Raw genomic sequence first — 15,859 nt, forward strand, 5'->3', positions numbered from 1 at the left:
GCAGTTTTGAATTGTTACGACTGCAAGGCATCCAATCCTTCTCTTTGAAAGGGTGAGTCAAACAAAATTATGACCAACGACACATTTGTTTTCACAACACCCAATGGACAGATTTTGTAAAACCCGGGAGGAAAATATTAATAAAACAGTTAAAAACATTCAATTGCGATAAATCAGCATCGACTATGGTAAAACCGCAATACATTCAGCAGTGCCCATTGGCTCGGATGTCTTACCCGTGTTATTGAAGTTTTCCTTTGAAAGCCTTAAAGAGCTCTTCACTTCCTCCATGCCCTGAGAGGGAAAGGCAATGTCACGTCCTGTAACCTTTGCAATTTCCATCACTGAAACATTTGTTCTCAAATACAAATCATAATAGGGTCCAAACCCTTAAAGTAATGTATCTGAAGCGTTACGAACATAACCCGGGAATATATATGTATCTGTGAGAACTAGAGCCATAATGTTCTGAAAGTTATGTGTACTGGATAAAACTCAACCAGGAGCTCGTTTGAGCAGGATTACACTAGCTTCTATTCCAAGGTTGATGCATCTTCCCGATCCAAGAGAGTTAACTGACTAAGGCCAGTTTCCACCCTTGCCGAACTAGGTTGGAAATTATGGAGTTACATTTTGGCTGGACTATCGAGTGACACGAGAGCTGGAATCTGATTGGTCCATGGGTTCATGATGGGTCAAATGATTGCCTACTTAAACTCAGGATATTAATCACTGCGTCTGGACCAACTTCGCTTACGCTAGGCCAGTTAGCTAAAGTAATTCTTTTCACATAAAACAACCATCAGTGGTAGCGTCGATGTCCAAAACATATTCGTCTTCCTATAGATTAGAGTTGACAAGTGCTTACCCATTGTTGAACTATTGAGCTTTAAAGGTTCGTTTTCTGTCTGTGATTCAGCAGCAGCTAAACCGAAGGCGGTTACCGATCTGGCCAATGAAGCCGCTTTTGTTGAATTCTTGAAAACAACAAGAACATACAGGAATATTATAATCTGAAAGTACAGTAATAGTAACCGCTACATATGCTCAACGGTCTGATTGATATGTAACATAAAACTGACACACAAACCACGGTCAGGGTGTTGTCTTTTTAACATTCTCTCGTAACATGAGTAGAATAGGTCTTCAGCAACGCATGCTTGCCGTAAAAGACGACTATATGCTTGTCGTACGAGGCGACTAACAGGATCGGATGGTCAGGCTCGCTGACATGGTTGATGCATGTCATTGTATCCCAATTGCATGGATCGATGTTCATGATCTCAATCACTGGATTGTCTGGTCCAGACTCGATTATTTACAGACATTTATCTGGAATATTGCTGAGTGCGGCGTTAAACAACGAACCAATAAACTGTTAGATTGATATGCAGTTCGAACTTCGATGTGTCGAATTCCCTGTTCTACCGCACTTATCTTCCAGTCCCTTCGAATTCTCTCTATATTTAGCATCATTTTTACTCGGATCTGTCGAACTGAGTGTGTCGAAGTCCCTGTTCTACCGCACTTATCTTCCAGTCCCTTCGAATTCTCTCTATATTTAGCATCATTTTTACTCGGATCTGTCGAACTGAGTGTGTCGAAGTCCCTGTTGTACCGCACTTATCTTCCAGTCCCTTCGAATTCTCTCTATATTTAGCATCATTTTTACTCGGATCTGTCGAACTGAGTGTGTCGAAGTCCCTGTTGTCTCGAACTCATTTTGGAGTCCAAAGTATCCAAATTAAGCATAACATTCCCCTAATAACTCGAACTGTTCCAAATAAAACATAACGTCCACACCCACAATCAAAACTAGCCTTATTAAAAAGCACACCTTACCTCAAAAGGTGCAAGCTGACTATTTTATACACATCGGCAACAAGTTACTGAAGTGTTTTCACTTGATTGCCGGTGACATGGGCAAATAGAGCAATGAGTCAAATGGATTAAGATTATGATAGTGAATCTATTATTCGAGCTATGACTCATAAGATCACCAGAAGTTATTGGCATAGATGAATAACTTAATTAAAACAATATTACATGATACATGTATTATATTATTTGTTACAATATGGCTATCGCTGTTGAAATGTACAATATAAACAAAACATTACTAGATTACATGTAATAATCTCTCTTAAAATTATGTTAGGTTTTCGAAAATTCACTTTGTTGGTTATATTGAACCCCGGGTACCTTGAACTTTTTTCCAGGTCCCCACGAGTTCGACTGTATAGCTAAAAACTGACACACAACTCCAAATTAAGTGTGAATGGTGGAGTGTGGAATGTCAAATCAAATTTACAATACCGCGCTATTTCCAGAGTCACGGTGTTTTTAGACAAATTTGTCCTTTCGCGAAGTGATTATAAACATACAACCAAAGTATCAAAGGTACACAGCCGATATCCGTCCCCATAAATTTTGCCATAAAATTAGAAGCACCGGTAGATGTGTGCATTTGAAAAGACGATTAGCAGTTTCATGGCAAGGGCGGTATGAACAATACCCACATGACCTTTGCAGGCAGGAAATTAAATTGAGACGTCTTTAGATCAAGTGTTACCTTACGTCTTCAACCCTTAAATATCACTCAGTAAAGACCGTGAATACTCACCTATAATTGAAAGGTTTGTATAGTTAAACACGAACATGTTTTGTTTGTTTTGTTTGTTGTTTAACGCCATACTCAGCCAAAATCCTGCGAAGGTGGCTTGTAAATATTCGAGTAAGAAAATCCAGTAATGAACGAGTCAAACCGTCGGGGTACGATGACACACCGTCTACACAGTCATCGAGTCTGACCACCCCACCCAATAAGTCGCCTCGCACGACCAGCGTAGGTTGCTGGGGACCAATTCGAAACAATAAGGGGTCAAACATCCCACACCTAACACCATAGAGGAAGAAAGATGAAAAATGAACCTGTGATAAGAACACAAGTTGTACTTGCCTTCTTCTGAACCTGTTGCCAATCCTGTTTACTTGTGTCGACAGATAAAATGTTGTCGATTACATTGACAAAGGACTGAAAACAAAATATAAATAACTTTATACCAAATCAGATGACTATTGGTATAGATCTTCTGCAAGTCGATGGTTACATGTGACTATTGCTAGATGTCTGCATCAAGTTTGTAGTTACCATTGTCTATTGATGAAAGAATTCATCAAGTCACTGGTTACCTGTCATTATTGATGTCAGTGGTAACCTGTGACTATAGCTGTAAGTAGCCACCAGATCTAGAGGTGTGATCATCTGTGACTATATAATAGCTGTGAGTAGCCACTACATATGTGATTATCTGTGACTATGGCTGTAAGTAGCCATCAAATATGTGATTATCTGTGACTATAGCTGTTAGTAGCCATCAAATATGTGATTGTCTGTGACTGTAGCTGTGAGCAGCCATCAAATATGTGATTATCTGTGACTGTAGCTGTGAGTAGCCATTAAATATGTGATTATCTGTGACTGTAGCTGAAAGTAGCCATCAAATATGTGATTATCTGTGACTAAAGCTGTAAGTAGCCATCAAATATGTGATTATCTGTGACTAAAGCTGTAAGTAGCCATCAAATATGTGATAATCTGTGACTGTTGGCACAGTTCCCCTGTGTTTCACGATTCACTTTTTGTGCATAAATCGTGCAAATATTTTCGTCTATCTTTTTTTACACTGCAGAATTGTAACATCCGAGTCAAAAGCTGGTTTTAAACGTGCAAGGGGTGAAACGAAGAGTCATTATTTGAACTGTGCATTTTAATGAATAAATAATTCTAAATATTCTTTTCAGGCGTTTGCATTATATGTGAAATAGAAAAAGACATTAAAAACAATCTTTTAAACAGTTTACGTTATGAGAAATGGTTAAATGAAATCAGTATCCTGATTTCGTTTTTAAGTGAAGATGACTTTTGTATTATTGCTTAATGAAAGTACATGTCAGTATTTTAACACTAATGATCGCCAGGTGCGAACAGGTGCACCACTGCGACATTCTGGAAAACTAAGCTTAAAAAGTTGCAGAATAGTGTGCAGACTGATCAAAACTTACACAAATTGACCACAGAAGTTTGATTTTTTTGGCCGCGGAATACAGCGAGGACTGATAAGTACCCATCAAATAAGTTGCCATCAAATCTGTCACTTTCGCTGACTATTGGTATAAGTATCACGTCATTAGTTACCTGACTATGAATACAAGTCGTACGCGAGAACAACAAAGAAGGTTTCAGCTTCATCCGTTCAGTGGCAGTCAAGACAGTATTTACAGACGACGTAGGTCATTGCATAAGCAAACGTTACCTTCAGTAAAGTTGAAAGTAGAATCTTATAAAAACAAGTTATCATACAAAAAGATAATTATCTAATATTTTTAGAAAGCATGTACAATTAAAGGTATCATTTACCCATATGGTCAGTTGGAAAGGTTCCGACAGGTTTTTAAAATAGAAAGTGATAGGTACATTCACTTGGGTTAATGGCGCTTTGAATAGTTATTTTTCAGTTTAATCATTCCCAATGTTTGTGAGAGAAAAGTGATGCATGCCTTAAACGTTTACCACATGGTTGCATACTACGAGCACAGTGTGAAGCTGGCAGACCGTAATCATAGGATCCTGGCATGACCAGGGGAAGCAATAGGAAATATTCCAGCTTCACAGACAATGCTACTTCAAAGGACACAGCCCGAAATGTAGACGACAGACGAACGGATGTTGAACACAACAGAACGTACATAAAACATCGATGAATAAACTGATGAACAATGATCGAATCTTATTCAGAAGGTCATTGTGCTTGCCTTCAAATCAGGCCAGAATTATTATTAATTCACTAATTTCGGCTTCATGCACATGACGTTTGAGATACAATGTAAAACAATCTAGCAGTTTACGAATGACGGACGAGTTTCGGTAACGTGAGGTTAAAGGCTGTATACTCAGGAAGGAACGTGTGGGTTGTCATCCTGTATGGGCGACATCTGATTATTCAGGCTTTAGTGGTCCTTGTGTATCTTGTCCCCAGCGTTATGCGAGGAAGCTAGACGCTGTTTTGGTCACAAATCCACTTACGATCTGCCATACGTTATCCTCAAAATAGAGAATGTTTATTTTTTGTGAGGATAATATTAATTGTACACCTATCTGTCTTCGCCCATGACGTAAAGGCGTCACAAAGCTATCAGCTCTGAATAAGTAAATCATAATTTAAATTACTTACAAGTAACGCGCAAATTTACATGCAAAAAAACATATAGGAGGTGGTGATTCCGTTTAATCGTATGACCGAAATATTGTTGATTGAATATTTCAATGAAATACAACACGATGGTTGCTGCTCGGCTCCGTTTTTTATCAGATTGTATTATATCTTGTACTTATGTTATTGGTGGTAAAAAAAGCACATAAAGATTAGGAGTGGCTGATAGTAAAAAAGAAATTATTAAAACAAAATTCCTTGATTTAATCATAACTTCAGATTCCTGGCCTTGATAGGACCGAAAGAGTGTTCAATGCAGCGTTAAATAAAAGTCACTATCTTGTGAACGTAAAATGTGACGTCTCATGTGTCAAACATAAAAACGGAAACGGGCTTATGTAATCGAATTACATATCGAAACATTACAGACTAACACCTGTAAAACACTGACAACGTATCTCTAGGTTACAAAGAAATCAAGTTCATTGCAGCAACAACTTTGGAAATTGTCAAACCACCTTAACTGACGCTGTGTCTACCGCAACAGAGGAAGCAGACCCGCTCACTGCGGCAACGATGTTGTCAACGATGTCAATTGATTTGTCCAGATCTCCTGCGGAAGAGTCGTTGTTCTCGGTGGCCTTCTGTAGGTTCTCAAGCACATTCTTGACAGCCTCACTGGACACAGTTCCCTCAGTGATTGCAGCCACCTGAATGAAACGTTATACAAATTGGTAATTGAAGTAATATAACAGAAATAACAGTGTTTGATTTCGTTGAAAATCAAAGAAGTGAACGTATAAGGTGTTTTATCAGATTAACGTTCGCTGCTACACTAACCCTTCCTCTATCAGTGATTGAAGCTACCTGAGGATGAAATAACTCAACACTCAACATCTGGAAGAAAGAGTGAGTTATGTTTAACGCCGCTGTTAACAGTATTCCAGTTGTATCACGGCGTGTCAGCTTAATGTGGGAGGAAAGCCCGAAGTGATGCAGGTCTCAGACGTTTACCACTTCGATGAAACCCACGAGCACGGGTATGGTGTTGACAAACCTAGGAACATCGGGGCGAACCGGGATTCGAATCACAATCATAGATTTCGGGCGTGCCCAAAGGACGCAACTCTGCACAGCGAATTGCGGCGCCTTAGACGTCTGGGCCTCCCGTGCCCCTCTTGCAATTGGTGAAAGAATTGGACACCAGAAACGTATCGTGCTTGGTGACATGTTGTCCATGGCTTGTCTGTTACTGTTTGTCTAAGAAGTTGACACATGTTCTGTATTATCAGAAACATACGCTGCTTGGCACCCACGCAATGTTTACCAACCTCTTCCTCTATCTGCGCTATTTCTTCTCTCACGCAGTTTATGTAGTTTGGTTCTCCCCACTCACCAGTGACGTCACAGACACGTTGAACTTTACCTTCAAAATATTATAGCTTTGTAAATGAAGTTGTTCTATTCATAGTGCATATATGATAACGATAAGAAACAAGTTTGTACACAGGATGAAAATATATTCAGCAATATTGGAACCGTAAAACTTCGGACCAGACAAACCAAGGGTGTCCAGGTTCCTACGCCATTTCGGATACGATGACAGGCAGCATATCAAATTATACTGGGGCGGTCCTCGGGTCTTAAGGGTTTTTAAAGACTGTCAATGAGTTAACAATTAGAAAATGATATTTTTTCTTATGAGTCTTCCTGTATATATATACAGCACATCAACTGGTTGTGTGGCGGTCCGAGGGGATCTTTTTAATTGAAAGTTCACCAATTGACTCTGACAATTGCAATAAACAGTGCACACGAACAAACGCACCTAGAAATCCCCCAGGACACGGCAGCACCATCGTCGTATTACTGACAGTCTGGGGCCACACTGTTCCTCTGGTGTCGGTGGTTTCTGTACAAGCTTTGTCTGAAAGTAGTTACATTAAATGTAACGCACCGGCAAGAAATTGTTACCAGAGAACAAACTGAATACATTGAAGATGTGAGAACAGACCATCTCATCATCAGCAGTCATATCTTTAAACATAATATTTAATGATTATATGTCCATTCATACTGCTTTATAACATTCAGCAATGAATGCTCACGGCCCAACCTTATAATCACTCTAATCATTGGATCAGTGTGCTCTGAAATGCCATAATCAGATCCCAGAGGGTACACATCCCAAGCTGCCGTATAAGGCGCCAGAAAGAGTTCACAGTCACATCAAAACCTCTTGCCTAAGGAGATACAAACGTGTAGCCTGTGTTTCAGAGTAGATCATATGGTTCATCGAAGCCCCAGAACATACTATTCTATTATTGGAGTTGGATCACACGGCGCTTTGAACAGTATTTCAGTGTGTATCGCGGCTGTGTTATGCTAAATACCAAGGAACTAATCGGGGCTGTGGGAAGATGCAGCATAAAATACATATAAATGACTAAATGCATAGTATATTAGGTCTTGCAGTTTTAACCCATTCATTTAATAGCCCATGCATGAATGTCTGGTCAGCAAAAAGCTACTTGTGGTCAATACAATAGAAAAACACAGTCAGCAAAGGTACACACAGGCACACATTTATATATAAGGCAATTGTTACAAGCGTGATCAACTGAAATAGAAATTACCTTCAGGTTTGGTGATAACAAGCGTTGCTGTTTCTGTACAGTTGATGACACCACACATGTAGACTCCAGCTCTGTCGAACGAGTTCATCATCTGAATGTCCATCCCATCCCTCACTCTCACGATCTTCGATTGGTCTAAGAAAAAAATAATCACGTTATCTGTTACACCGCCACAATTGTGGCATTTAGAATTAAGTAATACAGTGCACATATGTTCAAATATCGTATACTGTAATCTGGATGTAGTTTGGGATTTTGTTAAGAGACAATATTGTTTTCTGTCAGTGCGTCAAGATGGCACGTTTTTCTCTGAAAGGAGCACCTGTACCACATTCACAAATCCAGTGTACAACTATCTATGCGTCACGCATGGGTCGTACACGGCTATCCTCGCTTTATTTGTTTTGATTCGACACACCCGAAAGTATTTGTCATTGAGAACCAATCACGAGATTTAGTTCACAGTTACGTTTTACTACTGGGTCATACTACTCAAGAAAAATGATGTTTCGATGTTGTCAAAAAAATAATTTATTCCAGTAAAGAAACTATGTTGTTCTCAGGTTTTCCTCCCAAAAAAAATTGTTCGCTGGCTATGATTGATCAGGGAAAACAAATTATATTGAACGGCTCCTCCTTTCACAAAATACTATTGTGTGTTTTAAGCAGATCAAAGCATATCAGTGTGTATTATTATAATTGTCTCGTATAAAGTGGATATAGGTACACCGTGGGTCACATGTTGTATCTAAGGAATATGTACCCTCTCTATTCGACTCTAACAACTCCTACGACGTGGACGTTCTTATCCATGCAATATTCATAAGCTGCTATTCACATGCCAATTAACGCAAAACATATGCACATATGAAACACTAACCTGTGACAACTTGATCTGCCTGGCACCAGACCAGACTCCCCGGGACCGTCTTCACAGCAGGTGCGTTGTTAACCTGGCAGGTAAAGTTCCCCTGATCACCTTCCTGTAGGGACAAAGTAGACGGTGACAGCGTCACAGTCGGGACTTCATACACCAGGAGAGATACAGCTATGGCCTTAGAAGACTGCCCTGCCGTTGCCTTGCAGGAGTAATTGCCTGAAAATAATTAAAAGCAAAATGTTTGTTTGATGATGAAGATGGGGCGTTTCTAATCAGGAGTCAGAAGACTTGGACGACAACGTGCTGAAATCTTTGTCATACCCTGTTCCTTGAAAAGAATGTTCTCAACTCTCTCATGAGAGATGCCTACTGTATTAGCTATGAGAGGCATAGTGAGTCGTCGATCATCATTAATCATATCATGTCTTCAAGGTCGTCCTGATTTTAGATCATCTTCAAGGCTCTCTCTTTCCATTTTGAACCCCGCTGCCAACCTCTTAACAATGACAAGGGAAGAAACATCATCCTTAAAGTTTAGAACGTTTAGGCTACCCCTCGCATCCAAATTTCATTGATCGATGCTCATAATGCCAATCACTAGTTTAGACTCGATTATTCACAGATTTCCGTAATGGAGCTGGAATATTGCTCAGTCCGGTGTTAAACAACAAACAAAGTAAACACTAACTACATGAATACCTATATCGAAAGAATGCAGGTGGAGGTTTGAGTGAACAATTCATGAAAACATTTTATGCCAAAAGGGCTATTGAGGAAGTAATCAAACAATCAATCGGATTTCTAATACCTTATTTAGATGTACAGGCTCTTTAATTCAACATCACACTGTTTCTTACCTCTATCACGGCGCAAGACAGGAGTAAATTGGAACTGGGCATAGAACAATCCAGGGTTCCTGCGCTGACGTCCAGTTTCATAGGAAATTCGGTCAGACTTTGACATCTCAGTTCCTTTTCTCAAGCAAGAGACAGATAGGTTTGCAAAAGTGTTACTTCTGAAATCACAATGGACTGCTACCGTTGTTTTGCCATGGATATACGTCCCATCCGTCTGATTACACTGTCCCTCTACAATCACTGAAACGAAACAAGTTAACACGTCTTGGTTTTAAACATTCACTAATAGTGACTTGAAGCCCATTTCTTAATGTCCGCCGACGTTATAAAGCTGGGGTATTGCGGCGTACAAGACGACTCACTCAACAAGTGACGTTTGTGTGTGTCCGGCAACATTTCTATGATATGTCTTATTCTCCACCGAGATCATACCACATACTTCAAGCCAAAGTAAGATCGACTTTAAGTAGGAAACATATACATGTCATAGATACGAAATTGGACATTGATTACACTGCATAGATTTTTCTGACAGGAATAAACAAGTTTCGGCTGGTACAGATGTGTGAGAGTGCGTGGTAATAGTATGTCCATTGATACTGCGTTATTCCATTCAGCAAGGGAATGCCCATGACGCTACACTATTATAATCCTGGTCATTGGATCAGTGTGCACTGAAATGTCATTATCAGCTCCCTTGGGAGCATACAACCCAAGCTGCCTCATAAGGCGCCAGAAGGTTCACAGTCACATTACCATCACTTCTGACCGGGTACAAAACATCTTGCCTGTGTGAGTGAGTGAATTGAGTTTAACACGGCTTTTAACAGTATTCTAGTTATATCACGGCGTGTCAGCTTGGTGTGGGAGGAAAGCCAGAAGTGATGCTGGTCTCAGACGTTTACCCCTTCAGTGAAACCCACGAGCACGGGTATTGATGCTGACAAACCTAGAAACATAATCGTTGCGAATCGGGATTCGAACCCACAATCATAGGTTTATGGCGTGTCCAAGGGGCACAACTCTGCACAGCGAATTGCGGCGTCTTAACCGACTGGGCCACCCGTGCAACAAAATCATGACTGAAGATATACCACATGTAACCTGTGTTTTAGTTAAGGTGTTATGTAGGTGAAGGTTTCACTGAAGCCAAGCAAAAAATAGAATTCACATAACTTGTAAATTAGTGAGTTGCATCATACGACGCTTTAAACAGTATTTCAGTGTGTACAGCGACAGTGTCATGTTATCAAGTAGACTAATCGGGGCTGTCAGCGAACGCAACGGTAATACACATAAATACCTAAAGGCAGTTTCCACCCATGAATTAATTAAACTGACCATATTTGAATGCTTGGTCACCATTTTTGCAAAAGCAACCTATGGTCAACACAAGCAAAGTACAACATTTGCCGAGAGTACATAAAACGTTACACATGAATAAACAACATATAAGGCAATTGTTACAAGCGTGATCATCTGAAATAGAAATTACCTTCAGGTTTGGTGATAACAAGCTTTGCTGTTTTTGTACAGTTGATGACACCACACTTGTAGACTCCAGCTCTGTCGGACGAGTTCATCATCAGAATCTCCATCCCATCCCTCACTCTCACGATCTTCGATTGGTCTAAGAGCAAAGAAATCACGTTATCTGTTACCCCCGCCACAATTTTGGTATTTAGAGTCAAGTAATACAGTGCACATATGTGCAAATATCGTATACTGTAATCTGGATATAGTTTGGGATTTTGTTAAGAGACAATATTGTTTTCTGTCAGTGCTCTGAAAGGAGCACCTGTACCACATTCACAAATCCAGTGTACAACTATCCATGCGTCACGCATGGGTCGTACACGGCTATCCTCGCTTTATCTGTTTTGATTCGACACACCCGAAAGTATTTGTCATTGAGAACCAATCACGAGATTTAGTACACAGTTACGTTTTACTACTGGGTCATACTAATGAAGAAAAATGATGTTTCGATGTTGTCAAAAAACTAATTTATTCCAGTAAAGAAACTATGTTGTTCTCAGGTTTTCCTCCCAAACAAATTGTTCGCTGGCCATGATTGATCAGGGAAAAACAAATTATATTGAACGGCTCCTCCTTTCACAAAATACTATCGTGTGTTTTAAGCAGATCAAAGCATATCAGTGTGTATTATTATAATTGTCTCGTATAAAGTGATATAGGTACACCGTGGGTCACATGTTGTATCTAAGGAATATGTACCCTCTCTATTCGACTCTAACAACTCCTACGGCGTGGACGTTCTTATCCATGCAATATTCATAAGCTGCTATTCACATGCCAATTAACGCAAAACATATGCACATATGAAACACTAACCTGTGATGACTACATCTGCCTGGCACCAGACCAGACTCCCCGGGACCGTCTTCACAGCAGGTGCGTTGTTAACCTGGCAGGTAAAGTTCCTCTGATCACCTTCCTGCAGGGACAAAGTAGACGGTGACAGCGTCACAGCCGGGACTTTATACACCAGGAGAGATACAGATATGGCCTTTGAAGACTGCCCTGTCGTTGCCTTGCAGGAGTAATTGCCTGAAAATAATTAAAAGCAAACTGTTTGTTTGTCGAGATACATGTTGTTGAGTATATCGATGTATGACCTTTCAAACAGCTCTAAACAGCACCATGTAAGTGGCATTTCCATAAACGAGCGTGTTCCATCTGGATGACAGGTTATCTCCCTTTGTCTTATGTTTAACATCAAACTTATATGACACTAGTTTGCGAGGTAAGGCCAAATGGGGTGCAATGTTGAGTTCAAGATTATTGCATTTATATTGCCCATTTTAACCCCCATGAGATACCATGCCGAAATTTTGACGTGAATACCGCACTCAGACAGAGTATACTGAGTCCCATCCGACCAGTACTTGTTTATATCCCCTTAATGTCGATACCCTTGATGAGCGTCAGGAAGGGTAACAAGGATCATATTATAACGTCTGTTGATCTGACGCAGCCGAAGATCGACACTCCAACCTTCCGTTCTAGGGGTAGACGCTCCATCAACTAGACCATGTAGACGTCAATATGACACTTAGTTATAAACCGGTGGAAATTCCTAGAAAGAACTCCATCAAGCGGTTCTTATGGTAAGAAGCGACTGAATGGATCAGTCATCAGTCTCGGTGATTGGTTGATTGCATGTCATCTTACTTGGGGTACCTGAAAAGATCTGAGCCTAACTAGGATAGAATGCGTTGATGGGGTTGGTTACTATTTATTAACACATAATCCCATCTGAGATCCACAAACTTCAGCAAATGATGCTGAAGTGCCCGGATCCCATTGATGTAGAAGGCTTCTTCGTGGCGGTAAAAAAACCTTCTCCACTGCAGAAATAGTGTCATCATCATTTGCATAATGCTTTTAGACAGTTCTATCTGATAGCTGGGAAGAGGTAGAAATCTGACGGTGCCAAATTTGGTGATTACAGAGGATGATGAAGTTCAAAGCCACAATCATGTGCATTGTCCTCTGGGGAACTACACAACTTGATTGAATTTGTCAGGGTGTTTAGCCTTGGTATTCTCACGCAGTTGCATAAGCTGATCAGCATTACATTGGACATTAATGGTCTGACTTTTCTGCAGGTACTCCATCAGGGTTTGTAGGATCACTATGCCAGCTAACGGAACAAACTTTGTTTTTCCCTGCTTTGATTGTTGTTGACTGTTGACTGTCTGGCCGATAGTGGTGAACCAAAGGCTCATAATTACAAATCGAACAACAAAAGCAGCTGGGCCTGTATCAAAACGACGTAGATTTACACGAGGGATGATGAAGATGGGGCGTTTCTAATCAGGAGTCAGAAGACTTGGACGACAACGTGCTGAAATCTTTGTCATACCCTGTTCCTTGAAAACAATGTTCTCAACTTTCTCATGAGAGATGCCTACTGTATTAGCTATGAGAGGCATAGTGAGTCGTCGATCATCATTAATCATATCATGTCTTCAAGGTCGTCCTGATTTTAGATCATCTTCAAGGCTCTCTCTTTCCATTTTGAACCCCGCTGCCAACCTCTTAACAATGACAAGGGAAGAAACATCATCCTTAAAGTTTAGAACGTTTAGGCTACCCCTCGCATCCAAATTTCATTGATCGATGCTCATAATGCCAATCACCTGTTTAGACTCGATTATTCACAGATTTCCGTAATGGAGCTGGAATATTGCTCAGTCCGGTGTAAAACAACAAACAAAGTAAACAATAACTACATGAATACCTATATCGAAAGAATGCAGGTGGAGGTTTGAGTGAACAATTCATGAAAACATTTTATGCCAAAAGGGCTATTGAGGAAATAATCAAACAATCAATCGGATTTCTAATACCTTATTTAGATGTACAGGCTCTTTAATTCAACATCACACTGTTTCTTACCTCTATCACGGCGCAAGACGGGAGTAAATTGGAACTGGGCATAGAACAATCCAGGGTTCCTGCGCTGACGTCCAGTTTCATAGGAAATTCGGTTAGACTTTGACATCTCAGTTCCTTTTCTCAAGCAAGAGACAGATAGGTTTGCAAAAGTGTTACTTCTGAAATCACAATGGACTGCTACCGTTGTTTTGCCATGGAGATACGTCCCATCCGTCTGATTACACTGTCCCTCTACAATCACTGAAACGAAACAAGTTAACACGTCTTGGTTTTAAACATTCACTAATAGTGACTTGAAGCCCATTTCTTAATGTCCGCCGACGTTATAAAGCTGGGGTATTGCGGCGTACAAGACGACTCACTCAACAAGTGACGTTTGTGTGTGTCCGGCAACATTTCTATGATATGTCTTATTCTCCACCGAGATCATACCACATACTTCAAGCCAAAGTAAGATCGACTTTAAGTAGGAAACATATACATGTCATAGATACGAAATTGGACATTGATTACACTGCATAGATTTTTCTGACATGAACAAACAAGTTTCGGCTGGTACAGATGTGTGAGAGTACGTGGTAATAGTATGTCAATTGATACTGCGTTGTTCCATTCAGCAAGGGAATGCCCATGACGCTACACTATTATAATCCTGGTCATTGGATCAGTGTGCACTGAAATGTCATTATCAGCTCCCTTGGGAGCATACAACCCAAGCTGCCTCATAAGGCGCCAGAGGGTTCACAGTCACATTACCATCACTTCTGACCGGGTACAAAACATCTTGCCTGTGTGAGTGAGTGAATTGGGTTTAACACGGCTTTTAACAGTATTCCAGTTATATCACGGCGTGTCAGCTTGGTGTGGGAGGAAAGCCAGAAGTGGTGCAGGTCTCAGACGTTTACCCCTTCAGTGAAACCCACGAGCACGGGTATGGTGCTGACAAACCTAGAAACATAATCGTTGCGAATCGGGATTCGAACCCACAATCATAGGTTTCTGGCGTGTCCAAGGGGCACAACTCTGCACAGCGAATTGCGGCGTCTTAACCGACTGGGCCACCCGTGCAACAAAATCATGACTGAAGATATACCACATGTAACCTGTGTTTTAGTTTGGGTGTTATGTAGGTGAAGGTTTCACTGAAGCCAAGCAAAATAGAATTCACATAACTTGTAAAATACTGAGTTGCATCATACGACGCTTTAAACAGTATTTCAGTGTGTATAGCGACAGTGTCATGTTATCAAGTAGACTAATCGGGGCTGTCAGCGAACGCAACGTTAATACACATAAATACCTAAAGGCAGTTTCCACCCATGAATTAATTAAACTGACCATATTTGAATGCTTGGTCACCATTTTTGCATAAGCAACCTATGGTCAACACAAGCAAAGTACAACATTTGCTGAGAGTACATAAAACGTTACACATGAATAAACAACATATAAGGCAATTGTTACAAGCGTGATCATCTGAAATAGAAATTACCTTCAGGTTTGGTGATAACAAGCTTTGCTGTTTTTGTACAGTTGGTGACACCACACTTGTAGACTCCAGCTCTGTCGGACGAGTTCATCATCAGAATCTCCATCCCATCCCTCACTCTCACGATCTTCGATTGGTCTAAGAGCAAAGAAATCATGTTATCTGTTACCCCTGCCACAATTTTGGTATTTAGAGTCAAGTAATACAGTGCACATATGTGCAAATATCGTATACTGTAATCTGGATATAGTTTGGGATTTTGTTAAGAGACAATATTGTTTTCTGTCAGTGCTCTGAAAGGAGCACCTGTACAACATTCACAAATCCAGTGTACAACTATCCATGCGTCACGCATGGGT

The 15,859-nt window shown here is 40.4% G+C and overlaps 1 protein-coding gene across 2 annotated transcripts in view; it reads right to left on the bottom strand.

Annotated features, from left to right (window-relative positions):
- The window catches only part of LOC124140035 (adhesion G protein-coupled receptor B1-like), a 57,738-nt gene that overhangs the window by 16,648 nt on the left and 25,231 nt on the right, over positions 1-15,859 (bottom strand). Inside the window, exons 11-23 of one of the 2 annotated variants that reach the window (XM_046507375.2) lie at positions 15,504-15,638; positions 14,012-14,251; positions 11,942-12,157; positions 11,082-11,216; positions 9,587-9,826; positions 8,730-8,945; positions 7,850-7,984; positions 7,042-7,140; positions 6,545-6,639; positions 5,732-5,923; positions 2,960-3,034; positions 869-977; positions 237-344 (exon numbers count right to left, since the gene is read on the bottom strand). In XM_046507375.2, the coding sequence (XP_046363331.2) occupies positions 237-344; positions 869-977; positions 2,960-3,034; positions 5,732-5,923; positions 6,545-6,639; positions 7,042-7,140; positions 7,850-7,984; positions 8,730-8,945; positions 9,587-9,826; positions 11,082-11,216; positions 11,942-12,157; positions 14,012-14,251; positions 15,504-15,638 (1,995 nt within the window). The remainder of the gene's footprint in view (positions 1-236; positions 345-868; positions 978-2,959; positions 3,035-5,731; positions 5,924-6,544; positions 6,640-7,041; positions 7,141-7,849; positions 7,985-8,729; positions 8,946-9,586; positions 9,827-11,081; positions 11,217-11,941; positions 12,158-14,011; positions 14,252-15,503; positions 15,639-15,859) is intronic. The other variant, XM_048383936.1, reaches the window with a different exon arrangement.

The sequence above is a fragment of the Haliotis rufescens genome, unplaced genomic scaffold (assembly GCF_023055435.1).
Source record: "Haliotis rufescens isolate VD_foot unplaced genomic scaffold, xgHalRufe1.0.p SCAF_5, whole genome shotgun sequence".
Lineage (NCBI taxonomy): Eukaryota > Metazoa > Mollusca > Gastropoda > Lepetellida > Haliotidae > Haliotis > Haliotis rufescens.